The sequence below is a fragment of the Aspergillus piperis genome (assembly GCF_003184755.1).
Source record: "Aspergillus piperis CBS 112811 unplaced genomic scaffold BO85scaffold_5, whole genome shotgun sequence".
Taxonomy (NCBI): domain Eukaryota; kingdom Fungi; phylum Ascomycota; class Eurotiomycetes; order Eurotiales; family Aspergillaceae; genus Aspergillus; species Aspergillus piperis.
Genome location: NW_020291595.1, coordinates 470,745 through 496,677, shown reverse-complemented (window position 1 = coordinate 496,677; position 25,933 = coordinate 470,745). Strand labels below are relative to the sequence as shown.

The window sequence follows — 25,933 nt, the reverse complement described above, 5'->3', positions numbered from 1 at the left end:
AGCCGACGGAGAGGAGACAAAGTAGCTCGGATGCCTCCGTGGACGGTGAACAAGTGTGAAGGGAAATGAAGAAGGATAGGGTAGCTTCACCCAGCTGTGTGGGGAGAGGATGAAGAAGAAGAAGAGGAGGAAGAAGGAGGAAGGCGAGACGACCAAGTTGGAACAAGCCAAGGCGTCCAAAAGCTCGGCATGGCGGGGTATCACGAACAATCAGCGAGCAGCTGGCTGATCCTTATAAAGCAACGAAGCACAATCAATCATGGTGACCCAGGTGGTGCAAGGTGCCACCAACCGGTGATGAGCATCCCTTGCATTGACCCTCCCCCAGGGCTTGATGCCGGCGATCATCCTGGGGAGGATCGGTTGGCTGGGAGAGTGTGTGCTGTTAGTCTCACACTTTCACTCCTGCCTGGATGCAGCTGGAATGCGAACCCATCGATTCTTCACCAATCGAGGTGGACCTGTGTACGCAGGATGCAGTAGACCGGCTGCTTAATTATGCTGGAGGTGAGGTGTTTGTTCCTTCAATCACGGCCGAAGCTGTCATGGTCACGTTCTCTCCTTTGCCCCCTTCAACACCTCCTTCCCAATTACTAGCGGTCAACAAGGTATATGACTGTTTTATTACTGGACACTCAATGGTACTAAAACACAGGATTCAAAAATCGAACCCCAGCTTGAAATAGGTTAAAGCAAAAAGCAAAAACAAAAGCAATGCACTCCCATGCCTGATTGCCAAATCACTCAATGTACCATGCCGCGAATGGATGTGTCCCTACATGACCTGAACTCCCCAACCCCAAAGACAGCACTAGTAGTGATAAAGAAAAAGAGAAAAATAACGCATGAAAGACAGTCCACCCAAAGATAACACACCTCACCCCTTGGTCCTCTGCCTCTTCTTCTCCCCACGCGCAGCCATTTCTTCGAATGCCGCTTCAGAAGGACTCGACTTCCGCTTCTTCCTCGTCTTCTTGACCTTGCTCGACCCCGGCCCCAGCGCATTAAGCTCACTATCCACGTTATACTTCTCCTCCAACCGATTGATGAGGCTGTCAAGACGGCCAAGGTTGCGCTGTTTAATCATCGCAGCCAAGTCACCCACGTCCTCGGGGCCATCCTCCTTCTTCCTCCCTCCCTTGTTCTTCCTACCCGTCTTAGACTTGTTCTCTTCCATCTCCTTGCTCACTTGTTCCGCCTCCTTCGCTTCCTTCTGTGCCCGCTTCAATCTGGCCTGACGCTTCTTGACCGGCTCCTCCGTGTATTTCTTGTACTTCTGGGCCCTTCCTTCCGCAATAGCCAAGTCAATGATGGCGCGGAATCGCTCATCATCATCAATGACATTACACAGCATCACAGAGTCGTAGATTTTATCCAGATCGCCCTGGTGGTTTTCATAGGCCTGCAGTATATCCTTGACCTCTTCCTCAGACCCCTGGTATTCCTTCTTGAGCTTGTCGATCGCATCGACATCAACAGCGGTGGCAAATTGCTCCCGGTAGAACTCCGTCCAGTCAAAATCCTCATCTTCGTCCAAGGCGTCCTCCGTGCTACCCGTCTTATCGAATCTCGCGCGGCGACGTTCATCAGAAAGGACGGCGTAAGCGAAGGCGATTTTCTGGAACTTGCTGTTCGCTTCTTCTTTCTTACTCGGGGGTGCCTTGTCTGTTACTGGTAGTTAGACAGCCCATCCCACACAAGTGATAGCTAGATAATAGATATAGTTAAGTATATATACGTACCAGGATGATGCTTCAGCGCCTTCTTCTTATAAGCAGCCCTGATCTGATCTTGAGTCGCCTGGTCATCGAGACCGAGAACCTCATACAAATCAAGGACTCTGCGCCGGGGTATGATTATTTCACCGTTTTCATCGCGTTCGACCGGTCCCCGCTTATACTCCTCTTCCTCTGAATAATACCCCTCTGGATCCTTCCCAACTTTCCATTTGTAGCGGTGGAGAGGGTTCGTGATAGGCATCTGGCCAAGAGACCAAAAAGGTCCAAGTAAGTGATGAGAAAAAGAGAAAATTGGGGGAGGATGCGTCTATTGAAAGCAAAAAAATCACAACAAGAAGTGATGAAAAGTAGCTGAGGTAGAAGACATAACACCTCGGCCGTGAATGTTCGCGCGCAACGCAATAAAATCAAACGAGACAAACACCCCAAAACGCGCGGGACGCGAATCCCACTTATCTTTCCTAAAGCAGTTTAGCCGCGACCAGCCGGCATCAATCGATAACCTAACTAACTATCAGATAGTATTCTATGCGGTCATACTCTTATTCCCCCCACTCATACTAACCTAGCTATCACATAAATAACTCTTCTTCCCCTTCTCTCTACACACAGCACATACACATACATACACATACACATTCTACAAAAATCCAAACACGACAACCATCACCAAAAATGGCCACAGACTCGGGAACCCCCAGCACCCCTCACCTCACCTACATGACCCAATGTCTCGCGCTCGCACGCAAAGCCCCCGCCCTCCCAACCAACTTCCGCGTCGGCGCTCTCCTCCTCAGCCGAAGCAAAGCCGACACCACCCCCAGCTACACCTCCGACATCCTGCTCTCAACCGGCTATACAATGGAACTAGCCGGCAACACGCACGCCGAACAATGCTGTCTATCAAACTACGCCTCCGTGCACGGCGTACCTGATGAGCAAGTGTACACTGTCCTCCCCCACGACGATCCTGAAAGGAAACTAGTCATGTATGTGACTATGGAACCCTGTGGGAAGAGACTCTCGGGCAATGCGCCGTGCGTGGAGAGGATCATTAAGACGAGACAGGGTGGGGAGGGACAGGGTATACAGAAGGTGTACTTTGGGGTGAAGGAGCCGGGCACGTTTGTGGGGCAGTCGGAGGGGGTGAGGAGGTTAGAGGAGGCGGGCGTGGAGTGGGAGGTTGTGCCCGGCTTGGAGAGGGAGATTTTGGAGGTGGCGGTTGAGGGTCATGAGAGGGAGAAGAGGGAGGAGGTGGTGGGGAGGGCGTTGGAGGGGGTGAAGACGGATTTGGATAATGTTAGTGAGGAGGAGAGGAGGAGGCAGGAGAGGCAGCCGAGGAATCCTATGAAGAGGATGATGGAGGGGGAGACCATGATGTGAATTTTTTCTTCTCTTTGTGGGGATTATTTGGTTGTATTGTAAGGTTGGGATGGGGTGGTGGGCGTGGGCGTGGGGGTTATGTTGATGCCGCTGGCGGTATTCTTGTCTTGTCTTGTCTGGGTTGGGGTATAGATGTGTATAGTGGGTGAAGGCTAAGGTGCGTAGTATTTATGGCTTAAGAGGTGATATGTACAAAGCCAGATACCTGATGAAGTTTGGAGGACTATTTACGAAACCAATATTTGAAAAGTGGATAGAATGGAGTATCATTGGCATGCTGGACATGCTTCTGTCCTTGAACCCTACTCCCTCACAGCACGAGGTAGTAGATCGGTATTATTGTGTCTAAAGTACCTGTCTAAGCTCCCTTCAGAGGATGACCGCTTGTTCTGTAATCGGTATCGGAGATAGCGACGGGACTGCTATCCCATATGGTCCATTCTTGCGGTGGTGCGCGGGTATCATGCCCTCCATGGTTCTATCCACAACTTAGGCAATATTGTCAGTCACACATCGACCAATCGATCAGCCCACCTGAACTCCCTCAAGACCTTCAAGGACCTCTTCACCAACACCCCCCTTCTGCAGGACCAGCTTGAGCATCTTTGCAATCGTGCGCCGCTTGACACCACCCCGTCGGGGTCTCCAAACGCCAGCAACCTCTTCGCCAGTAGACGGGTCCGTCATGGCGGCCTCTTCGGCAGCGGCCGTGGAGCCCAGAGTCGCCACGTTCTCCGAGTTCGATACACCCGGCTGCGTGAGACGAGACGGGGGGTCGACTGTGCGAATAGAAAGCAGTTTCAGGCCATCCGAGTCACTGTCCTGGGTGACAGAAACAGCCAGAACCGTATCCGCAACCGCAATCTCCTCTCTGTTAGGATCAAAGATGACATTATCGCCCACAGAAATAACAAGCAGCGTCACAGGAGGCCGGACCTGCTTCGTAGAAGAAAGACGAGGCCCCGACTGCGAGCGGGGGTATAGATATTCAGCGGCATTCCAATCATCATCGAAGAAGGGATCTTCCTCTCCCTTGGACTTGAGCTTAGGCAGCTTAGTCGACAAAAGAGCCAAATGAGTCGTCAAAGACAGCAACGGCAACGGATACGACAAAGGTTGAGACAGCAGCAGCACCTGCACAAACATCATTAGCACCATTCACCCCCTCCTACCCCCCCTCCCTTCGAAAGATCACTCACATCAATATACAACCTCCAATGCCACCTCTTATTAATAACCAACCTCCCCTTCAACCCACCCGCCATCTCATCCCCACCCAAACCATCACCAGCACCAGCAACCGACTCAACAAGCGGCTCGCGCATCATCTCCGACAAGAAAACCGGGAGGGCATCATCATCCCGAAACCCGGGGATCTCGATAGACATCTGCACCCACGACCCATGACCATGACTGGAGGTTTTCTGGCCCTCTCCGCCTTCGTTATCGGCATAATCTTCTTGCGTTTGCTGTTGCGATAGGTTCAGCGCTTCAGCTGCAACAACGGTCTTTTCCACCTCCGCTTTCACTCCCACAATGGCTTGCGTGCCGTCAGCGAACCCCACACGCGCGCTACCGTTGGTGCCCGGCAGGATGTCTGTTTCTGCGGTCAACGGGCGGAATTGCGTGGGCGAGCGGCCGTCGGGGCGGATGGGGCCATCGGGGAGTGATAGTGATGTGTAGAGGTAGGAAAGTTCTGCTGGGGAGATGAGGGGCGTTTGGGAGGCGGAGGAGGCCTGGCGTTGGGCGGTCATTTTGTGTAGTTGTTGTTATGGATTTTGAGGTGAAGATGGTGGAGATTATATTGGCAGGTCGATTGGTAGCCTGCGACTTCGAAGTCTTGCGCGGAAGGATCGCTGACGGTAAATGGTACCGCGCGGGGTTTGTTGGCGGTAGATTGAGGCTTCAATGGCGGTGCCTTCAATTGTAGGGCGCTCTAGATCAAGCCACTCACGCCAATATCGAACTTCTAAACAGCGTCGCGACAAATCCAGTCTCGATGAGACTTTTGACGTAGTGCTGCATTGGGAAATTCTGCCGGTGGGCGGGGAATGGTTATTCCGTAACTATCGCCGGGAGTACGCCAGTTGCGTACAATAGGAGAGCCCATGAGAGCATCACAACACTACAAGCTTATTTACTAATTCTACAAGGTGAATTGGAATTGTAATGATAAAGTATGTTGACAGACAGTGTCTGTTCCATTAACAGTAGATATAAACAGACGGCTCTCCCGTCGGGTAAGTCCTATATTACAGAATTGTTCAAGCCCAGAACCAGCCACCAGTGCTCCTTCCCAAAAAAGTGGTAAAATTGTACAATAGATGAATGGAAGTTCTTTTGTTCTTGTGGAGAAAGCTTTCACATCGCTTCCCATCCGCGCATTGAGACAGAAAGGAATGAGGGGGGTAAAGAGAAAGAATGATGAGGGAGGATCAATGCCCGGGAAATATACAGAGGGGTGAAGGGAGTTTGACAAAAGGAAATGGTCGACTGCAGGGGTCAGGGCATATGCGGGGAGCTGAGTATGCAGGTGTTAAGAGTATATATCGAAGGAATGATAGCAGACATTGCGACTCGCGCGATTGGTATCAGTGCAAACAGATGAGCAATGTGCAGGGGATGTTAGGATATCAAGGAATGAAAGACATATATGCAAGTGGTATACCGAAAACAAGGTGCGAGGCCGACGGTATCTATAGAAGGGCCTTTGGGGTATGAAAACAGAACCAGACAAATGAAAGAAACCCGGGCTGAACCATGGCCTATACAAACATGGGTACAAATCAAAGCGCAGGATACAGAAGAACAAAGACACAATGAAATGTGAAAAAAAATGAGAAAAGATAAAAAAGCGGCCAACCTCCGTGGAAAAAAAGAAACAGTAGACACCAGATCCCATACGCCTTGCTCGGTTAATTCGCCGATTCCGCGCGTGACCACCACGTTTTTGTTCTTTTGATTAAATATGAACAAGATCTGTGAAAGATGATGAAGAAATGAAAAGAGTTGTGCCTTCTCCAACATGGAGAAGCTAGCGACAAGTTGCTGAGCCCGTCAGGAACTTTGCCGGAGCTGGCTTCGCCCAATCACCATCTTCATATGGAGGGGTTGGCCATTGGCGACTGGTGTTTGCGTCCGTCTTCTCCTCCGCGAGAGGCAGGCGTCTGCATGGCGTTGCATCCGAGTGACCAAAGCAGACGCCATCGCATTTGGCGGACGGAGAGGGAGTGGGATAAGGACTGGGCAGGGGGCGAGAGCTGTCGTTACCAACGGCCGGGCGGCTGTAGTTCGACGAAACTTCCGATGACACTTCGGTCTGTGCCAAACGCCTAGCAGCCCTGCTCGCTGAATGCAAGACCTCATCCAGCAGCTCGTCCTCCTCTTCAGGAGTCTCATAGCGGTGGATAGGATTGTTCGACATCTGCATTGCGCGCCTAGTCCGGCTGGAGATTGGCCCGCCAGTGCCGCTGGTCGAGACAGGGCTTTCTCCCATCGAGCGAATCGAGCCCTGCGGCATAGATTGGCGCTTGGTGCTCTCGATTGGGGAGGTGATTTGCACGGGAACATTGCCAAGGGCGGCCGAGTCAAGCGAATGTTTCACAGTCTGGAGGGCCTTGTCCAGCTCCGAGAGATCGGAACCCTGCTTGGACTCCCCAACGTTGTTGACAGAGTCCAGAGCCAGAGAGGACCGATTCGACCACGGCATGCAGCCAGCGTTAGCCTCAACATCGTCAATACCAGAGTTGGCCTGGTTGCGACCGGATAGTCTGCGAGCGCGCTTGCGTAGGTGCGAGAAAAAGCTCTCCTTGGGAGTCACTGAGGAATACACGGCCCCCCCGCCATTGAGCGCTCTCTCTGCTTCTTGGCGGTGGATATCAGCGTAGTGATTACCGTGCGAGTTGACAGAAAGCTGTCTGCCAATCTTCTTGCTCGCCTTGCTGGCGTTGGCACTGTCGCCTGAATGGGCGAGAGACGAATTGGCTTGCGCTGTGACCGCATTAGAGAGAGGAGAGACTGGCCTAATCGAGGGCAGAATAGGCATTGGAGCCCCATTAGCCCAAGTGGCACGCTTACTGGCCGCCGGCTTGCTCTTCCCAGCCTGAAGGTCCGAATAAGCCACCGATTGCTTGGAGGAGTTCTCACTCTCCACAGGTGGCACCGGGCTTTCCGATCTGCCGATCAAGGACCTCCGGAACCACGACGACTTGTATGACAAGGTCGAAGATTCACTCGCATCACGATTGGCGGACTTGAAGCTCTTGTCCGATTGCTTCCGGCCCAGAAGGCGAGCTGTGGAAGACTTGGGTCTCAATGGGTCAATGGCATCAGCAAAGTACTCGTGGTTGAGGGCCTGTGTCGAAGTCGGTCTATTCTTAGGATCCCACATCAAACACCACGTGACAAACTGGCTAAGAGCGGCGGGCCACTGGGGCGCCTGAAGGATGCTTTCCATGGAATGGGGCGCCATCTACGTTTCATTAGTAATCGCCTCGTACCGCGGGTAGCGCAGGGTAATCTTACCTTCGGGAACGTAAATCCCAGCTTCTGGGCAAGACGCGAGCCCTCTCTCCACTCACCACCTCCGAGCTTAGCTCCCGACTTACTGTACCAGTTACCAGGGCTTCCCATAATCTCACAAACACGCCAGACCTGGTCAACTTCGTTTCCACCAGGGAACAGTGGCTTCAGGGTAGCAATCTCGACCGCCATGGCGCCGATAGCCCACATGTCCACCGGTGCTGAGTATTCTCCTGCACGCAGGAGAACTTCAGGCGCCCGATACCATCTGGTAGAGACATATGTCGTATAGGGGAGCTTGGAGTGAGTCTCTCTGGCGAGACCAAAGTCGGCGATCTTCACAGTATATGTCGGGGGAGTAGAAGGAGGGGTGACGAGGTTAGAGTAACGGCTGAAAGCAGAGTCATTAGGGGCGGATGTCGAGACGAGGATGTTTTCGGGTTTGATGTCGCGATGGAAGAAGTGATGGGCATGGATATGGTCGAGACCCCCCAAGATCTGGTAAAGGATGCTCTTGACATGCTTGCCATCGAGAGGCTTGTGATCCCGGGCTTTCATTAATTGGTAAAGGTTGCCATCCATATACTCCATGCAGATGTGTAGTTTGCGTGAGAGCGGGTCGAGGAAAATATCAAGGGCTGGAACAAGGTGGGGATGAGGAGGCAGGGATCGCAGGAAGATGACTTCACGGAGTTCGAGGCAGGGAGCCAATGACTCGAAGGTCTTCTTCATCGTCTTGATGGCAACCTAGAAACAGGAATTAGCAACCCCAGCGAAGAAGAGCGTCAAGTGGGCTCGCGATAACATACCATCGTCCCCCTCCGTGCAACATTGGAACCAGCAGTCCGCACACGTGCGACTGCCACGCTACCAAAGCTGCCATCACCCACTTCCTTGAGGACCTCGAACCTGTCTTCGAGGCTGGCGACTGAAGTGGGCGCAGCGCCCCGTGATAAGGAGTGGTGGTCGTAGCAGACAGTCATTGTGTCTCTTTCTCCCTTCTCTTCTCTGCCAGCAGAAAATCCAAGAGAACTTTGTGCGGCGTCGAGGGGCCTGAACTAAGAGGTAAGGAATGTGTATAGGAAGTACACGGCTCTTCCAGTTTGAGTGTGTCGGGAATGTCGATAGATAGGATCAGGTGCGCATCATTCGCAGTCAGGCAATGTGATATCCACGGGAAGTGTTGTGGTACTGTCCCATGGGTAGGTATGGGTGAAGGTGCAGGATGCGATAAGGATTAGGTGCAGAAGAGATTCGGGACGAAATTGGGACCCAGAGAAGAGGGGAAAGGGGTAGTCATGTAGTTCTGAACAAGCGAAGGTGGAGGAGAGGGAAGATCTGGAAACCAGATGGAAGACCCAGAGGATTGGACGTGATCACTGTAGTGATAGGAGCGGATCCGGATGGGTGGACACAGACTAAACGAAAGGATGATCGGAGGCCGCCTTGGACAGAGAGGGGAGGGGTGGTTGTTGTGGTGGTGGTGGTGGGAGGGAGGAGGGAAAAGAGTAGTTAGTACGGAGTAGGAAAGGGAATAACTCGACAAGCCCCTGACGCGGTGACAGCTTTAGCCTTTACCAGCTCCAAGACGAAGAGGAGAAGTTGGGTCCGGGCCGTGGGGACTGAAGAGGCGGTCGACGACGAAGCGGGTTTGGTGAAAAAGGCGATGGTGCAGATCCGAAATAAAATAATATAAATTATAAAAATAATAATTATGCTTCCAAAGGATAAAATGATGCAGGTGGGTTTTTTTTTTTTTTTTTATTGAGGGGTTAAAAAAGGACTGAACCGGAGGGACGGCCAGTAAATGACATGGACCCAAAGGGTCGAATTGTTTTTTCCCTTGGGAATTGACGGCAGATGCACGACAGAGAGAATGTGATGATCATGCAGAGTTCTTGTTGTTGTGGTTCTCCATTCGAGGTTGGGGGAACGACGACGAAGGGGGAGGGGGGGAAAGGGTGGGCGAGTGGCAGAAAAGAAGGCAACAATTGAGGTGTTAATATGAGGGCCGAACGGTGACGCGAGTGGTCCAGCGAGAAAGAGACGCGAAAGAAAGGCCGGAGTAGCAAGCCTAGAGAGGCAAGATTACCTAGTAATTCAAACAGGACCTCAACTTGAGTCTGAACTACTACCCAGTTCACTTGCTTCTAACTACTTTTCTACTAACCCCAAGCTACCAAGCGCCTAGTAATATTAACCCTCTCTGGCCATTCGCTCCAGTCTCCGTATTAGCCCGGCCACTAAAGTATCCGCGCGAAATCGGACTCCGTAATCGTCCTTGGGAAAAAGAGAAAGAGAGAGAGAGAGTCATTCATTCATACCGACTGAATTCGTATTATTACTTAGCTACTAATAATAATACCCATGAATAATGTGGTCAACGCCATACCATGCTGCGTTAAGCGGACTTTTCCTCCACCGGACTAGTCCCGACCACTTGGTCACTGAGAGAGGAATGGTCGAGGAACGGAGACCCACCCTTTTCACCCAAGGAATCCGAAAAGGAGGTTCAGGGAGTTTCCCAACTTACCATACACGGGCGGCCCAAAGAAGGGGGAGGGAAAGGAACCCTCGAAGGCGGCACCTGGCGGTTCGGGTTCATGGTACATTGCCGAAAAGGTCAAGACGAAAACATGGAAATGCACCACAATAACTATCCCCGCGGCTAAGATGGAGAAATCTTGGGACAACGATCGTTTGGAACATGCTTGCGGAGTCCATACAGTCAAGTAGAGAGCAGTGATGAGGAAACACCCAGTTCTGAAGTCTACACCTGTGGGAGGAGCAGGAAAAGAGAAAGGAATAGATCCGTCGTTCTATCGAATTCCCCCAACTCAAAGAAGGAAAGAGACGAAAAAAATAAAAAAAAATAAAAAATAGGTGATTACTTTTTCCTTTCCCCTCAGATTGACTGTTCGTTAGGGTAGGTTTCGGGGTTTACGGTTTGTTTGTTTTGAAGAGTCCCCGGTCCACGGAGAATGCCGTAAATTACTGTCTTCCAATTACCGACATTTCGAACGGAAAGTCCCATGAATTCCACGAATGATTCTCACAGCTTTTGAGCTGAGTATTGCTTGCTGGCTAGTCCCTCAGGCAAGAGTAAGTACTTTGCGTAGGGCAGCTTGCTTACTTGCCCATGAAGCGAGGTCCCTGATGTTGAAGTATTAGACACAGCAATCTTGATCAGTGTGATCCGTAGTAGTGTTTCCAACCAATCGCCTCTATCCAGATGTATCTTCCGAGGTAGTACTTTGCCTGTGTTGACTAGGTGATGATAGTGAATCACGGAGACTACTACAGACCAGTTGTGTCATATCTTTACATTACATCTGAATCGGGACACAACCCCCGATCCTTTCTTAAGAGTTGTCATTCTCAACTATATCGAAATTATGTGGCGCAACTGTCGTCGTTTGAGCCCATGCCGTGGCAAATGAGATTCATCGCGAAGTGAAAGGATCTAACAAAGTTCGGTCTAAGATGAGGTGTAGAAAACAGTTTAGACTGTTCAAATCATCCCGTCTTGGAGATTTGGAGGACAGAGCAGACTTTCTCACATTCAAAGAGATCGAAATGAAAAACGGCCTGGGAGGAGCCTTAGGTACTTCATGCGACCAGTCATCATCACACGTCGCTTTGAAGACTCTGGACTCTGGCGAGGTCCAGCTTTAATCGACTCCACTTGGTCTCCGCCTCTAGTAATCGTTAGACGGGCGCTAGCAAGGTTGGCCAGGGGTTGGGCCGCGTCTCTCTTGCTTCAACCTGGGTTGCAACCTTTTCCCAGAGTGATGCGACTTGCTGCTCGGCCATCCCACTCAGGGTCTCGGATAATCATGACACTCTAGACTCTCCAGCGAATGTGACAGGTAGTGCTCCCTACACCCTAAACTGTGACGGTTGTACGGGGGTTTCGCCTCGTATAATCCATCATTCAGGGGTCGCATGTGATACCCGCATTACCTCATCTACAGCATCACCCCAGAGGGTGGAAAGAGAAAGGGGAAAAAAAAAATAAAAGAAAATAAGACGAGCTGCATCAAAACCCAGATTTGAGTTAAGATTACGGCGCAGGCTATCCTTGCCGATAATATATGAGCGTAAAAGATAGCTTGCCAGCCGAGGAATCATAACTCACTACTAATGCCTGTTCTGGGGCTTTGTTAGTCTACTAGTTAAATAAGTAGCTCAGAGTTGCTAGTTGCTGACTTCCGAATTGGATAGAGAGAGGTCAGCCGGGGGATCCACAGGACAAGGAAAAGAGAACATACTCCAGGCAGTGGGCAGTTTTACAGTTCATGCACGTTGTTATCTGGATCCATTATTATTGATAGTTCATCTGTTGTCTTGAACAATGGATCCAGCCAACAGTGGCTGGACATGTATCCATCCCCCGTACATCCGTCGCCTGCCTGCCTGCCCCCCCTCCCCCTCTTTATTATGCTTAGGTGGCTGACCGCCAGCATGGCAACACTTACAGTAAGTTAGTTGGAATACCCACAGGCTGCAACGACTGATCTTCAAATCGAGCCTGGAAACTGTTTTGCCATCTGCCGGTACTACATCGATAGAGATGTGGCTTGCATGTCTGCCCCTCCGGGTATGCTGGTCCCGTCTTTCTTGGGTAATCTACATGTGTAACACTTTTCCGAGGGTTGAAACGGTAAGGATTGCTTGGTCGACAGTTGATAGATTCATCAACAGCGGGAGATGGCCGAAGGAAAAGCGTCGCTGTTTCATCGATACTATTGGTGCTTCAGCTGACTGACAGAAAGAGAGGATGACAAAAGGAAAGAAAAGAGAGAAAAAATTTTCGCAGTAGTGTGAGAGAAAGTACGTACTGTTACCCGGAAAAAGAAGGAACAACAGTAAGACGCCGTACTACCATGTCCGAGGGAAAGGCAGGATGCCTTGTTCCAATCATCCACAGAGGTCTCCGCTACCCGCGCTTGACGTCTACAAGGTTTAAGACAATTCCTGGTGCTCTAAGTAAATAACTCAGCTCCATGGCAATCAACATATATGAGACGACTCTGAGTACTATGTTTCTGAAGGTTACGCGTTGCCACATTCTGGAGCTGAGGGTTGTCTCGAACTATCGGGTCAGTATGGATATGTCTTCGGAGTACCATGGACCGCATACTCCGTGCGCTGAATCTCGTAGAAGCTCCAACTACTCAGGCCATTAAAGTCCCCAAAGATTTGCATTGTGCTAAGAGCGCGATATTCCACCTGAGGGGCTACCTCATAGGGATAGAGGGCGATGCTCAGCAGTCTTCCTTACGAACTGATGCATACATTATGCACATGTATGGCTGATGCTGAATCCTTCTGGATGTATAGACTTCATACATCAAGCGAAGTTGATCAGCTGTAGCTAAGCCTGTGCATCTGCGAGATCAGATCCAGGACACAGACTGGTGCACTGTAGAAAGTACGGGGCACATTAAGTACGCAACATGGCCATTGCTTGTGTAGGACAGCTGTTACCACAGTTACCAATTCCTATATTTTTTTTTTTTTTTTTTTTTTTTTTTTCTCTCTCTCCCTCTCTCTTTTTTTACATGCAAAGAGTTCAGTTCGCCACTGGATACACCAATTCTTGAGACGAGGGAACCGCAGATAGACTCATTTACCAGGCATTTTCCGCTTTACCCTTGCAATGTGGGGTGATCATAGCCGATCTTATGATAAGATGTCATCGCTGGATACTTTGATGACGGGGAGGATCATCAACCCTCACAGGCGGCATTAGTAGGCGGGCATAATGGCCAAACTTTGAACGGACAATGCTTCCATCCACTACATACTCAAAGCAGCATAGATAGTGGCTTCATTGGCGTGATCATTTCCCATATACAGTAGTACTGTTATGCACGGAGTAGGATGCTCTTCTTGATAGGAAGATTTGGGGATTTCCATTCCTGTCACGGTGGCGGGTGATGGGTCATGGACGGAGAAGCCATGTCTTGAAGTTGGTCAAGTCTGGAGCCGAGACGCGTATGATCAGCTACACCGCACCTACGACCTGTGTACTGTTTACACTCGTTATTAAGATCCGGTTTTGATGACAGGCCATACAGATGCCAAAAAAGGGGTCTAGAGATGGATTGGTCACCGCTTGTGTCACTTGACCGGTGACAGGCTTCAATAAACCACTCGGTGGGAACGGCGAAGAATGGAGACTGTCAGTCACCGTCTTTTTGAGGTCCATAGCAGTATCCTCTCTCCCCCTCTTCTTTGGTGTTCTTCTCGTTTCTTCATTTCCATTCATGAGAATATGGGAGGAGGGGGAAGGGATGTATGCTCTGGGGAGAAAGAAGAAAACATTGAGGGGTTTGTGTTCTCCATACACAGTAAATGAGGACTGTGCGATGCTGTGGTGGGCCAACCAACCAACCACTCGTAATCTTGCCGGCATGACATCTGCTTTTTCCCCCCATTAATGGTCTTTGCTCTTCTTGCCACGGTGTGTCTTCCTCCCGCTACCTGGGCTACGCGAATTTTGTTTATTTACTTCTCCATCTGTTTTGGTGTCTCCTTGGGTGGCATCATGCCATTTGGACTGTGAATTTACATAATCACGTTTTAACCACAATAATCGCGGCTGTTCTTCCAATAGAGAGAAGGCTACCCGACATTAGTCCAAAGTGACAACCACCACCACAACAACTAACAACTACAAAGACAGAAAAAAGTTTGTGCGTGGGATTTGAAGAAAGAGGGGGAAAAGCCAATGATTGCAATTTCTTGGAAAGTTTCGGGCACCAGCGCAGAAAGGGAAGGGTGGGTGACTGGTACCGAGTCCTAGACGACTGGCTGATGGGCCTCCACCCCCAAAACGGATAGATCAGAGGGTCGGAAGACGTGGTTCTCATGGAACCAACGGGTTTAGTCGACCGCCGGCCGTCTGAGTTACCAGCCAAGGGTGATTGGGAAGACCCAACAGTGGAGCCGCTTCATTCGAATGAGTGGATGAAAGGCATTTTGCAAGCGGATACCGTGGACCTGCTGATTGCGCCGGGGCAGTCGGGGAATGCGGGTCCCCACTCGGCGTGAGGCCCGTCCCCGCTACCCGACAGACCCGGCTATGGATCTAGTTCTCTAGTCAGCCAGTAGTCGTTGCGTCCGGCGAGATGGTGAGGATTACGATGGAGTCCCCAAACGGATCCGTTACCAACAAATGGATCTTCTGGGTGTCTCGCGGCCCAGTTGACCTATCTCGCTAGCAGCTCCGCTGCTCCTTAGGGATCTCTTAGCCCTGCTACTATACCAGTAGCTTTCGAAGCCGGCTCCTTCCAAGAGCGTTCCAGAAGGATGAAGGACGTTCGTGGAATCGACGAAGAAGGAGATCAGGAGACGAAAATCTCGCAATTACCTTCTCTAGACAAAGAAGCTCATTGTGAGCGGCACCCCCGTCGGCTTTGCCGCTTGAGTTAACCGTTGGAGCGGAATAACTATGGGTAATAATATTGAGAGTGGCTCTCTATCTTTGACGGACTACGGAACGCCATGGAGGATCAACAAAGAATTCCCTGCAGGTAAAGCCGACTAAAGACCTTCTGGAACGCCACTAAGGATTCCACATTATTAATTCTCAATTGCCCCAGTCCATGACCTTCTTCGGGGGAGTGATCAAAAGTACCTACGAGCTTAGGCAGGTACAGGATGTGCTTGCATCAGGATGTGCGTTCTCCAGATGGATACCTCTGCCCAGTTTCTGCTCTTACTCACATGGGTGCCACCTTTCAGTGGGTGCGCTGTGTCTACTCGACTGTGTACAGACCCTCCTGTTGATCAGTCCCATCTAGCAAAGACAAATTTCATCAAGGCTGGCCAATCGTGATGTGAGTCAGGCTTGTGTTGACCCTGACGAAACATGATTGCTGGATCAGCCGGCTGGACTTGCAGTAGTCTCAGGGTGTCTGCATTTCCGCATGCCAGATCTACCCTTTTCCCTCTTTTTGGCTCCCATTTTCCAATTTCTCCGACGCGGTGTGCAGAAGGCTGTGTAGATCGATGAGAATCCTACTAGGATATCGGAGTACTGTGTAGAAAGTCCGATGAGAACGTAATCTCGCTTCAGATATGATGCATCCCAGTCAGCCTATGAAGAGGCGGGGAAGGCAAGTATACCAGCGGAATTGACTGACTTTTCAGTTCACTTCATTCAAGTGTTCATAATTCCTTTTCTTCCCCTCATCTTCGAGATCTGTGCAGTTAGTTCATGCTACGTCATTGTGCTCAGCTTCATTTTCACATCGGTTAACATACTTCGTAGTGATTCGTGACTCCAAAACACTTTCAGCTGAAGCCAAGTAGTGAGGGTAGCCAGGAGAGTAACAATATGTGCCCGCCGAGCTGATGAGAAACAAGCCACCAGCCATGCAAACGAGCACGCAAAAGCGCCGAGACATGCGTTTGACTCTAAGCGGACCGTTTGCAAGACATTTCATCTTAGACCAACGTCGAGCTATCTGTATGACACTATCATGAGAATCAACCTCTGAGAAGCAGACGCGAGTTTCTGACCTGCCCAACTTGGAAAATGACGATTTCCAGTGCAAAATGAGGGGAACATGGCGTTTTCCGTACTCAACAATACCATCAGCCTCAGGTATTGACTTCTTCGGACGGAACTTACCACTCAGGCTTCATGATATTGTCATGAGCCACCAGCATTACTTTTCCCTTCACAAAGTGTCACGCGTCACTAACTGGTGGCTGGCGCCTAGATGCTTATCGAATACCTTCGCAGGCAGGTTCCTCCCTCTTCATTCACCGTCTCACTAACACTGTTCACTGGAGCTTACGTTGCCTGGGTAGGAAGGATGCCATAGTGATAGATCCTGCTGAGAGCCTATAAAGTCACCTGAAAACTGTTTACTCTGTTTCTCCTTCGCTCCATCTCGCGTCTTTGACTTCGTGGCTGGTATCTAGCTGATCTGAGGCAACTTCATCATCGTCCTACTGATAGTCGTTCCCCCCGGATAGCTCTCACCATGGGGCCATCCAGACGGGCCAAAGTGGTTCCAAACGCCTTTGCCGGTGGCTATAGCCAGACAGTCAAGAATCGGTCAGTCTTCTGCTAGATACGCTTCAAATCGGTCTGACTGACTATACTATAGGCTTGACAAGGTTGTTTTCCCGGATAGGTATGTCTACTACTTCACTCTATACTGCATGGAATATCATTCTGTTCTACGGCTGACGCGAGCTTAGAATCAAATGCGGAACCTGCAAGAAGTTTCGGTTCATCGGCACTTTTTCTAATAGACAGTTGGACATTCTACGCCATGCGGTAGTGGCCGATGGAGTTTCGCCTGTTACCAGCGGAATTGCCAGATGCAGACAGTGCACCGGTCCAGGCAATACTGAATTGAAATGCTCCCAGTGTGACCGTGTCAAATCGATTGAAGAGTTCGCAAAGAACCAGCGTCAGGAGCGTGATACTGCGGTATGTTTCCTTGGTTTAGTCGCGGTGGAGTGCAGCTGGGCTAATCCTAAGACAGCGATGCATGAACTGTGTCCAGAAGCATACGGAGACTGAACCTTTGATCGATGAATTGAAGCAGATCACCGGAGGCGATGATACTACTGCTAGCTCTGTTACTGTTGGGAATCCCCCATGATCTCTACTTCTATATGTCTATATTTTACTTGTGATGTACTGACAAGCTCGAAGAGTCAGGCAGGCAGTAGTTCTATGGCTGTCTCGTTCAAGCGGCTCCAGCTGACCGGTGCTCATGAGGGATCTGGTTACAGTGACGATGAGGATGACGATGACGATTTGTCCGTTGGCGGTGGTGTCTTCCTTGAACCTGGACACACCGACGAGAATAGCAGCACCAACAAGGGCAAAGAGAGAGTCTTCACCGGCTACGATCCTCAGGGAAACCCCCATGTACTCACTCACCGTGCGGAGGCCACCCAGTCCTACGAGAGCGAATGGTCTGTCTGGGGAGTCAAGAGCAAGGCTAGTAGAAGTGAGGCCGGTCCCGCCAGAGCTACGCCGAAGAAGGAGTCCAAGTTCGCGAAGATTCCGGTAAGTGCTATCGATTCTGCATATCTACCAAGAGCCGATGTTAATGACGAGTGATTCCGCGCAGCGCACCATCTATGAGAAGGGTGAACTGCCGAGCATGGCCATTCCCGACGCCAGCGGTGCGAATATTCCTTCTGACGATGAGGAAGAAGAGAATGATTTGGACGGCTTTCTGTGAGCACACTTGATATTCCAGGGCAGAACTCAGGTGCAACAGTGATTGTGATCGTTTGAAGTTGATGGGATTATCGAGATGACTGGAAAGCTGTGAAAACCATATGAATTTCTTCTGTTCTCCAATTCGGGCTACTGTCTTAATTCTTTTATTCGGCTAACCAATCTTGCTTTTCTGAGATGGTGTGACAAATGTACTGTGACAGCCGGAAGCGATGGGTCACTGCTAGGAGGAGGCGCAATAGTGGCTGGATTTTCAATTGCGGTTTCATTGCGGTTCCATTGCTGTTATTATTCGGTTGTTGTATCCTTTGTAGTGCCAATTGAAGAATATGGACGGTTCCACCCTTATCAACCATGGATGAAGCGATCTTGGTTTCTACTACAAAGTAGGCTGGTTCCCGCCCAGGAACCAGAGACTGCCGACCCGCAGGGTCTACAGTAGTGGTGTCTTTATATAGCGGGTTAGGGAAGCATTGTAAATGGTTGTAGAGCTTCACTACATCGACAATTCGCCACTGATGGCAATTTTAAGAAGCCAGTTCTATAATTGCCATTGGCGAAGGATAATCCTGATGGAAGTCGAAGGTCACCCAAGGGGGTGGCCGAGAGAGAAGAAGCGAAGGCGAAATGATTCCATTCCGTCTCCCAATTGAGATCCCCGCAGCCCGCTGGCCATGACGTAGGCGGCCATCCTGTCTTTTCTTTTCTTTCCAGCCATAGACAACTCTGTCAAGTGTCAACATCTTTTTTTAGTTGTCACTTGCTTTTTTTCTTCTTTGTCTTTCGATTTTCTGTTCCTTTCTGCATCAGACCCGCGACGACCCACTCAAGCTGTCAGTTTTCAGCTCTATTTTCTGTTTTGTTGCCAGACCCAGCCCACTTCGCTACACACTGCGTGTATCCCGTTGGTTTCAGCATCCGTCGCCCCTCTTCCTGCCCCGTCTTTATTTTCTACTTCTTTCCCTCTGTTCTGGTGCAGACCAGTCGATCTGTCGCCACACGATTGTCGCACCTCTGCTTCCATTTGCTTTGGTATCTCTGTCCTTGGCTTTCTCAGTAGCATTTTACTGCACCAGCTCGCTACCTCACTCACAAGGCTGCTCTGGTGATTACCTTGCGCTCGTGATCACGCAGGGCAGACAAGACTGACCGGCGTCGTGCGCCCTGGCACCCGGCGCGATGGCTTACAACAGCTTCCCCAACAGTCCTTCTTACTCGCAGTTTGGAAGCATGAACCATGCCAATCCAACCGAAAATGGCGCATCATCTTACACTCCTCCGTACCCTGCACAATATGGGCCGGAGCAGGTGAATATGCCTCAGCCTCAAGTTCCTCCTACCTCCGCTTCTCCGACAGGTTACTATCCGAAACCTCCGTACGAGCCAGCTCCATGGCAGCAACAGCAGCATCAGCAGCAACCACCACCACCTCCTCCTCCTCCCGGGAGGATCAACGAGGCTGTGAATTCGGCCTTTCGCCAGGCTGACTCTCCAGCCTATCTGTCTCCAGAGGTGGTCTCTCAGATAACTGCGACGGTGATACAACAGCTGAAAGCGACGGGGTTGGACAATTTGCAAAATGATCAACAGCCGTCACCACCACCGCCGCCGCCGCAATGGAGTCATCCAGCTACAGCCGCCATGTATGGTGAACCGTCCCATTCACCTAGGCCGCAGAATACCCCTCCACCACCGCCTAAGATCCCACAAGGTAACCCGGAATACCAACCACCTGTGCCGCCTGTACATCCCAGCAGCCCTCATTTATACCCCGGACCATCCATGGGGCAGCCGGGTGAAAGACGTGGATCGCCAACAAGCCAGAGTCAGGTCAGCGACCATCACCAGAGCATGGAGTCCCGACCAAAGCCGCCATCGAGGGAAGCTACGGTAACTGAAATGACAACGTTGGACAAAGTATGGGGCAAGTTCTTCGAGGACGGGAAGCCAACAGAAAAGCTCAGCATGTTATTGTGCGGCATCGCAGTCCACCTTGTAAGTGCAGTCCGCAACCGGTGTGTTCTGGAGGCTAACGAGTCTGCTGGGTAGATCGAGAATTACCCGCCGGAGAATACTCTCGTTGTAGTTCCTGAAAAGATGAAACAGTTCTATGCAGATACAAGTGTGCCATCTGATCCATACCCTTGGGAAGGTCGGTCCTCGTGAACCTCTGTAATGGAGCGATTGTTGCTGACTTTGACTAGACATCTTTGACGACCGTACATCCCAGATCTCAAGGTTGCTGCGAAGGCTTGAAGTGGAACATCATCTCGTACAAAATAAACTCCATGAGAGGCCTGACATCCCGGGCCTGACTCCTCGTGGTTTTGCCCGCTGGGCTACTTTAATGATTCAGGCCCATCCTGAGAAAGAGTACGAGCGCTTTCAGAAGGCGCTCTTGAACATGCCCATCAACAACCCCGACAACCGGAGTGAGAGATTACCCAAGGAGTTCTCAAGGCGCTTGTTCCCTGATGCTCCAGACCTCTCATTAAGGGAAGAGATTGACCAGAAAATCATGGAGTTTTGCAACGTCGACTTGCCGCCCATCACCGAGGACGAGCTGAAAAAGGTGGCCGCACAGCGTCACAAGAAGTCTGCACACAAAGCATCAGTGAGCTCCGTCGACTCAACCCCTTCAATGGGAGAGCGTGAGCGTCAACCCTACTATAGCACATCATCTTCTGCCATTGTCGATGATGAGGACAAAGAGGTGCCATCGCGGCCTATTGAACGCGAAAGGAAGCCCTACACTGCGCATCCTGGAGGCGGTAAAGTGTACGAAGATAAAGCACCCAGCCATCGCCATGCGAACTCGATGTCCGCAGGATCTGGCTCGAAAGATGGCCCGATCGAGATCGGACCCCGAATGTCAGAGACGCACCTCCACACCGGGACTTCACGTCCCACAACTACGTTCGGACGATCTCGAAGTCCGTCACGGGGGGCTCATACAGGCGGCGACTATAGACACTCCGAAAGCGACCTGTTAGGCCATGGTAGTGGCTCTCGATATGGAGGGCTGTCGGACAATGACTACTACTACCCCTCAACTACATCTGCCCTCCCAGGAGACATTGACGACAGTCGCAAATACCACAACCTTAGCCCCGACCATGGCGATAGGCGACTATACGATGCCCTGCGGAACCGAGACAGCGAACGAGAAAAACTCAAGCGTAGCAGCTGGGGCGGCGACGAGGATTACTATCGCGCGGCTACCGGCTACGACTATAAACCGTATGGGTATAGGTGATATTGATATGCTGACCGTGTTTGACCATTGATACTTATCGTTCTGGCGCGCTTTTGTATGAAAAGAGATATCCGTTTATGAGTTATGACTTATGATAGCGTTCATTATTATTCTTGGCTTCTGTCTTATATTTAGCCACTCTGACTTTTTCCTTTTTGAAAGTGTACCACGAAATTCCCTCAGTTAATGAACCTTGGCTCCTTGTCCTTCCTTCCTCTTCTGCTATACAATGTATAATATCACTAATACCACACCTTTCGGGATCGCACACACATCATCCACCCCCATCCACCCTCTTCACCTTCCCCCCCTCAATAACCCTCATGACCCTCCGCCCCTCAACCCTACAAACCTCCGCCTCCCTTTCCCTCCCCCTTTCCTCCCTCTCCCACATCTTCCAAATCCTCCTCCGATCCCTCTCCTCCCTCTCCTCCCTCCTCCTCTTCCTCCGTCTCCCCCTCTCCTCCTCCTCATCCACACCAACACCCACACCTCCATCCTCCCCTCCCACTTCCACCTCCCCCCTCAACCTCTCCACCTCCTCCCTTCCCAACCGCCACGGCACATCCAACACCTCCACCAAACACCGCGACCGCTGATCCACGAACCGCATCTCAGCGTTCGTGTCCCGCACAGGGAATACCCGCTCGAGCTGCAGCTGGTTCACGCCACGGAAGGTGGTCACCGTGCCTTTCACGTGCGCGAGCGTCCCCGGTGGATAGGGTGTTATGTCCAGCGGAAGGGCGGTTGTAGGGGATATGTGTGTATTATACATTCCAGATTGTGGTGTAGATGTGGAAATTGTAAGTGTAGGGATGGCTTTCTGAACCACCACATCGAGCGTCGCACCGCTGCTATCGTCAATCGTTAGGATCGTGAGCGTTGGTAGATCCGTTCGAGAGGTTATTATCCCCAGAAGGGAGATGTATTGGATAGGATGGTTTTTGTAAAAGTAGGTTTTGGGGTCTGCTTTTCGATGAGTGAGTGGGTTAGATGGATGGATGTATATATATGTGTGTTTGTATTGGGGTGGAGATGAAGATAGAGTGTAGTATAATACGGTATTGTGCTATATGCACCAAGGCATATAGATGGGTAAAGGGGATAGGGATAGAGGTACCTGGAAACTCCGGTCTTCTTTTCAATCGTAGTACATCCACCGCGGCCATCTTCACCCAGGTGAAGTGGGTTGGGGACGCCTTGAAACAATACGCTGGGTAGAAGTCAAGGCCGTCATGGTTTTGTGCTGTCGCCATGCCCATGGGAGGGGGGGCATTTTCATGGTTGGGGTTGGGGTTGGGTTTGGGTCATTGGATTTTTGTGTGGGGGAGATAATAGAGATATTGGGAGGAGTGTGGTGTTTGTTGATTTGAGTTGAAGATTGGGGGTGGTGAGGGGAAACGGGCAGTAGCTTTGTTATCGGTCACGTGAGGAATGGGGGGTCATGTGGTGATAAGGTACCTACCCTTGCGATGTATTTATTCTCTTAAACCTATTCTATTTAGCTCAACCATCCAAGTTGTAAGGGTTTATCTTCCTTACACCTGAAGCAGCGGCTGTATTGGGATACTCGATTTATTTGTGCTTGACTGATAACCCGTGATATATTTAGTTTGGCTTATTTGGCAACAAAATGATGTCTTGACAGCAGATTTATAAATGGTCTAGTACTCGGTAGATAGGATCTGAAGTAGATACTATTGTGTACGGAGTAGTAGCGCTGCTTCAAGGAACTTCATTGTGTATATACAACCTGGAGCCAATCGTTTTTGAGAATAATAGTAATTCATGAACAGCTTTCACTGTCCTTCTCCTCTTCTTTCAACTAAGTATCTACTATTCTCTTTGACTGTATACAATCAGGAATATACTAGTAATACCAGGGCCGTGGGATAGGTTGAAGCAAATTGTGGGCCAGTCTTATCAAGCCTCACAGAATTCTTGGTCTTTGCAACTGACAGGAATAACCTTTTGAAACAAAAATAACCCTTCCCTCACTCAAAACACGATCCTCACATTTGAACCTCTCTAACCACAATGGAAAACCTACAGAGGAGTCACAATTGGTTACCTTCAGGTCGTTAGACAGATAGGGCCACACAATTTCTCCTTTTTGTGATTAAAAATATGTAACTCTGTGAAGTCGTTCAAGAAGACTGCGTGGAAAAGCCGGCACTCATCATGAACTATGAAGTTGTCAGCAAGATCAATGAAAATGCAGATAATACTAGCGAACAAACCTGAAGTCGGTACGCTGGTAGCGCAATTGATAACGATCCAATCATCGACATCTCTCTTCTCCAGCCATTGAAAGTACTGCCCGCCCTTTCGAAATCTCCTGATATGGTCATCGACTCGATCATATTCTCTCAATAGCTCTACTGCCCACTTCTTCTCAGGTATGAAAAAGTCGACTCTTCCAGAATTCGTTCTGGCCCACGCAGTAGATATTGGAACCCCTCGCCCCGCCAGCTTACAAAACGACCTATAGAAATCATCTTGATACTGTGCTTCAACGGGTCTCGGTTGTGCTGCAGTTGACAGGATCTTGCTGGTAGTGGACTGTTTCAAGTTCGTCCTCGAAAACTCAGGTAGGATCTCCATACACAGCTGAGTCAAGTTTGTGAAGCGCGCCGGTAAGGGTCTTTTGTCTCGAGCAATGAGGTACTGAATCCACCTAAGGTTCTATTAGTATGAGCAACATTAGTAGTGTACAAAGATACTTACTTCTCATGCAGCCGGGATGGCAGAACAGCAATTTCATCTTCTTCCAGGTTCGCTGTGAGACCCGCAAGTACCCTGTGGATCCAGCCTCTCACGTAGCAGACCTCCAACCCTGGTCTCTGCTCTCAATCAATGTGTCCTTTCTCCGTAATCTCGCAAAATATTTCATAGACTGGACTTTTGAGGTCTTTTGGTCGTGGGAAAGAGCGAGCGACACCGCATTTCGCCAGGAATTCGAAAGCAGAGTCCTCATTACCGTCAAGGATGTTGAGAACATGCTGCTGAGATATCACAAACGTCCTGTCATGTTTCATGTCGGCGCGATAGGTCTACTGCAATATTAGCGGTGGCGTTCAGTCTAAAACGAATATAGTCACCATTAGGAAGCAAAATTTGGAGCATACCTCACAGATAAAACGTATCATCGCCGTTACGCCTCCGGGATGCCCGTTCGTAAGCGAGAAAACATATCTCTTAGCTTCCTCATCAATGGTAACAACCAGATTGGAGAATTCGTATCGAACTATACGGCAAAGGACGTCATTGAACTCTGATTCAGTATAAAAGAGGCCAATCTTCGGTGATTCACTACACAACTGGGGTGTGAGCGTTATGCGTTGTGTTTCGGGAATAGTGACTGGAGTGAAAACTTTGGAACCCTGAGACGGCTCCAGACCCGTCGATGGACTTCCATAGCAGCAGAAGAGACAAAGTCGGAGTTTATATCTGTCAGGCTTGTCTATCAATGACTTGATTATAAAGTTCCACAGGTAATCATCATCGTATGACATTTGCGCTTCGTCCACAATCATAACAACCTCGTTGCTCATGAGGTCTGGCATATGAACGGGTAGAAGTCGTTGCTTGAGCGCCATAGCAAGTGCCATCCAAGGCTCTGAGTCAAGTTCATCAAGATTCCGCTTCCAAGTGTGGACGAATGGGACGATGCGTCCCTGATCTTGCAAACTATCGCGAAGTAACCGCGCCAGCGTTGTTTTCCCACTGGCTGGGGTTCCTCTGACGTGGACGACGGGGTAGGCATCGATGAGCTTGATTAATTCAGCTACTGTGTGTTGCCTTGGGGAAACAGTTACATCGTCCGCTATCACCGATGAACATCGTCAGCTATGGCATGTGAAGGTAGGGATAGGATTCGAACTTATTCGGCAGAGTCCGGTGTCCTTTACGTCTTCATCAATGTTCACTGCTGGTTTTGATAAGCTACAGCTTGAAAACTGTGGGAAGATGGGCGGACCTTGTGGCTGGATACCGTAGATAGATGAAGGCTTGAATGGAACAGCATCTTGATGCAATTGAAGTTTGTGATCACATAGCTTACACTCCTCGTTGGGGTCGACCATCGAACCCAAGTGGAATTCCCCTTTCTCGCACGGGCAATGAAATTTTAGCTGGCCGGTTGTAAAAATGAAGGTGCACTTGCCTGAAGCCATGATGCGAACTTGTGGGACGTTAGAAGATCTGGGACAAGCTGCAGCGCAAGTAATAGCGGATGGCACGTTTGCCAACGGCAAATTCAACGAGTTGGCGGCCATTTTGGAGATCAGTGAAGAAGCCATAGAGAGAGAAATCAGTGAAAATAACGTTGTCTCCTTGATCCGGAACGTAGGATTCGCTTGAATTTAAACCTTCTGAGTCGCAAGATGCAATTATCACGTCAGGCTTGGTTTGCGGTTACGCCGTTCACATACAACAGTGAATGTTTAAGTCTGGCAGCACAAAAGATTGAAAAGGGAAAGACCAAGGGGGACTGAAGTCTGGGTGGAAGCAGGTGAGTATATTGACATTGACCAAAGTGAAAGCATAATACAGATAATGGCACGTAATGGTTCTGAAATGAACGCTGACAGAATTGAGATAAGCCGTGCCACCTTATTCATTACCAGTTCTCATTCATCAAGAACCTTGAGTAGAATCCTGCTGACTTGATTCACCACAATGATACTACTGAGCATCAGAAATTTTCCATTATTACCAAGCACTATGAAGCCATGCAATGCCTATGCAAGAAAGCTTCAGAGTGTAATGGCTGGTTCTACAGGATTTTCTTACATGCGGGTGGAACCTCCA

General features: G+C 50.0%; 10 protein-coding genes across 10 annotated transcripts; 4 read left to right on the top strand and 6 right to left on the bottom strand.

Moving 5' to 3' along the window:
• Window positions 1-600: 600 nt before the first annotated feature.
• On the bottom strand, window positions 601-2,106 carry BO85DRAFT_447487 (DnaJ domain protein). The gene is made up of 2 exons (XM_025659734.1): window positions 1,743-2,106; window positions 601-1,665 (listed from the first exon to the last, which is right to left on the bottom strand). The coding sequence occupies exons 1-2, from the start codon at window positions 1,978-1,980 to the stop codon at window positions 878-880; spliced, it is 1,026 nt and encodes a 341-aa protein (XP_025517524.1). The 5' UTR covers window positions 1,981-2,106; the 3' UTR covers window positions 601-877.
• Window positions 2,107-2,278: 172 nt separating this feature from the next.
• BO85DRAFT_246179 (putative DRAP deaminase) lies at window positions 2,279-3,215 on the top strand. The gene has a single exon (XM_025654888.1). The coding sequence runs from the start codon at window positions 2,415-2,417 to the stop codon at window positions 3,120-3,122; it is 708 nt and encodes a 235-aa protein (XP_025517523.1). The 5' UTR covers window positions 2,279-2,414; the 3' UTR covers window positions 3,123-3,215.
• A 142-nt stretch (window positions 3,216-3,357) lies between these two features.
• BO85DRAFT_467336 (exosome non-catalytic core subunit RRP42) lies at window positions 3,358-5,112 on the bottom strand. Its single transcript, XM_025662181.1, has 2 exons — window positions 4,322-5,112; window positions 3,358-4,256 (listed from the first exon to the last, which is right to left on the bottom strand). The coding sequence occupies exons 1-2, from the start codon at window positions 4,874-4,876 to the stop codon at window positions 3,648-3,650; spliced, it is 1,164 nt and encodes a 387-aa protein (XP_025517522.1). The 5' UTR covers window positions 4,877-5,112; the 3' UTR covers window positions 3,358-3,647.
• A 1,044-nt stretch (window positions 5,113-6,156) lies between these two features.
• Window positions 6,157-8,626, bottom strand: BO85DRAFT_367953 (serine/threonine-protein kinase; the record flags this gene model as incomplete). The annotated part of the gene is made up of 3 exons (XM_025655842.1): window positions 6,157-7,593; window positions 7,647-8,390; window positions 8,453-8,626. 3 exons carry the CDS (start codon window positions 8,624-8,626, stop codon window positions 6,157-6,159), a joined length of 2,355 nt encoding a protein of 784 aa, XP_025517521.1.
• Window positions 8,627-12,086: 3,460 nt separating this feature from the next.
• Window positions 12,087-12,443, top strand: BO85DRAFT_246135 (uncharacterized protein). Its single transcript, XM_025654887.1, has one exon. It carries the CDS (start codon window positions 12,217-12,219, stop codon window positions 12,409-12,411), a length of 195 nt encoding a protein of 64 aa, XP_025517520.1. The 5' UTR covers window positions 12,087-12,216; the 3' UTR covers window positions 12,412-12,443.
• Window positions 12,444-13,188: 745 nt separating this feature from the next.
• On the bottom strand, window positions 13,189-14,346 carry BO85DRAFT_447483 (uncharacterized protein). The gene has a single exon (XM_025659733.1). The coding sequence runs from the start codon at window positions 14,062-14,064 to the stop codon at window positions 13,654-13,656; it is 411 nt and encodes a 136-aa protein (XP_025517519.1). The 5' UTR covers window positions 14,065-14,346; the 3' UTR covers window positions 13,189-13,653.
• Window positions 14,347-16,372: 2,026 nt separating this feature from the next.
• BO85DRAFT_246100 (uncharacterized protein) lies at window positions 16,373-17,939 on the top strand. The gene is made up of 6 exons (XM_025654886.1): window positions 16,373-16,719; window positions 16,772-16,798; window positions 16,866-17,100; window positions 17,156-17,257; window positions 17,335-17,688; window positions 17,753-17,939. Exons 1-6 carry the CDS (start codon window positions 16,646-16,648, stop codon window positions 17,864-17,866), a joined length of 906 nt encoding a protein of 301 aa, XP_025517518.1. The 5' UTR covers window positions 16,373-16,645; the 3' UTR covers window positions 17,867-17,939.
• Window positions 17,940-18,600: 661 nt separating this feature from the next.
• BO85DRAFT_476259 (uncharacterized protein) lies at window positions 18,601-21,397 on the top strand. The gene is made up of 3 exons (XM_025662768.1): window positions 18,601-19,860; window positions 19,915-20,017; window positions 20,070-21,397. The coding sequence occupies exons 1-3, from the start codon at window positions 19,045-19,047 to the stop codon at window positions 21,119-21,121; spliced, it is 1,971 nt and encodes a 656-aa protein (XP_025517517.1). The 5' UTR covers window positions 18,601-19,044; the 3' UTR covers window positions 21,122-21,397.
• On the bottom strand, window positions 21,305-22,383 carry BO85DRAFT_476258 (OB-fold domain-containing protein; the record flags this gene model as incomplete). The annotated part of the gene is made up of 3 exons (XM_025662767.1): window positions 21,305-21,343; window positions 21,474-22,087; window positions 22,242-22,383. 3 exons carry the CDS (start codon window positions 22,381-22,383, stop codon window positions 21,305-21,307), a joined length of 795 nt encoding a protein of 264 aa, XP_025517516.1.
• A 678-nt stretch (window positions 22,384-23,061) lies between these two features.
• BO85DRAFT_467332 (uncharacterized protein) lies at window positions 23,062-25,398 on the bottom strand (the record flags this gene model as incomplete). Its single annotated transcript, XM_025662180.1, has 6 exons — window positions 23,062-23,307; window positions 23,362-23,798; window positions 23,849-23,964; window positions 24,019-24,174; window positions 24,250-24,947; window positions 25,185-25,398. 6 exons carry the CDS (start codon window positions 25,396-25,398, stop codon window positions 23,195-23,197), a joined length of 1,734 nt encoding a protein of 577 aa, XP_025517515.1. The 3' UTR covers window positions 23,062-23,194.
• Window positions 25,399-25,933: the final 535 nt, after the last annotated feature.

Excerpts from the sequence above, each read along its gene's own strand:
- BO85DRAFT_447487 (XM_025659734.1), bottom strand. The coding sequence starts at position 1,980 with ATGCCTATCACGAACCCTCTCCACCGCTACAAATGGAAAGTTGGGAAG. Across the intron at positions 1,666-1,742 it reads GGCGCTGAAGCATCATCCTG|ACAAGGCACCCCCGAGTAAG; the intron begins GTACGTATATAT and ends TACCAGTAACAG.
- BO85DRAFT_246179 (XM_025654888.1), top strand. The coding sequence starts at position 2,415 with ATGGCCACAGACTCGGGAACCCCCAGCACCCCTCACCTCACCTACATG.
- BO85DRAFT_467336 (XM_025662181.1), bottom strand. The coding sequence starts at position 4,876 with ATGACCGCCCAACGCCAGGCCTCCTCCGCCTCCCAAACGCCCCTCATC. Across the intron at positions 4,257-4,321 it reads ATTGGAGGTTGTATATTGAT|GTGCTGCTGCTGTCTCAACC; the intron begins GTGAGTGATCTT and ends ATGTTTGTGCAG.
- BO85DRAFT_246135 (XM_025654887.1), top strand. The coding sequence starts at position 12,217 with ATGTGGCTTGCATGTCTGCCCCTCCGGGTATGCTGGTCCCGTCTTTCT.
- BO85DRAFT_447483 (XM_025659733.1), bottom strand. The coding sequence starts at position 14,064 with ATGCCGGCAAGATTACGAGTGGTTGGTTGGTTGGCCCACCACAGCATC.
- BO85DRAFT_246100 (XM_025654886.1), top strand. The coding sequence starts at position 16,646 with ATGGGGCCATCCAGACGGGCCAAAGTGGTTCCAAACGCCTTTGCCGGT. Across the intron at positions 17,101-17,155 it reads GTCAGGAGCGTGATACTGCG|CGATGCATGAACTGTGTCCA; the intron begins GTATGTTTCCTT and ends ATCCTAAGACAG. Across the intron at positions 17,689-17,752 it reads CCAAGTTCGCGAAGATTCCG|CGCACCATCTATGAGAAGGG; the intron begins GTAAGTGCTATC and ends GATTCCGCGCAG.
- BO85DRAFT_476259 (XM_025662768.1), top strand. The coding sequence starts at position 19,045 with ATGGCTTACAACAGCTTCCCCAACAGTCCTTCTTACTCGCAGTTTGGA. Across the intron at positions 19,861-19,914 it reads GCGGCATCGCAGTCCACCTT|ATCGAGAATTACCCGCCGGA; the intron begins GTAAGTGCAGTC and ends TCTGCTGGGTAG. Across the intron at positions 20,018-20,069 it reads TGATCCATACCCTTGGGAAG|ACATCTTTGACGACCGTACA; the intron begins GTCGGTCCTCGT and ends GACTTTGACTAG.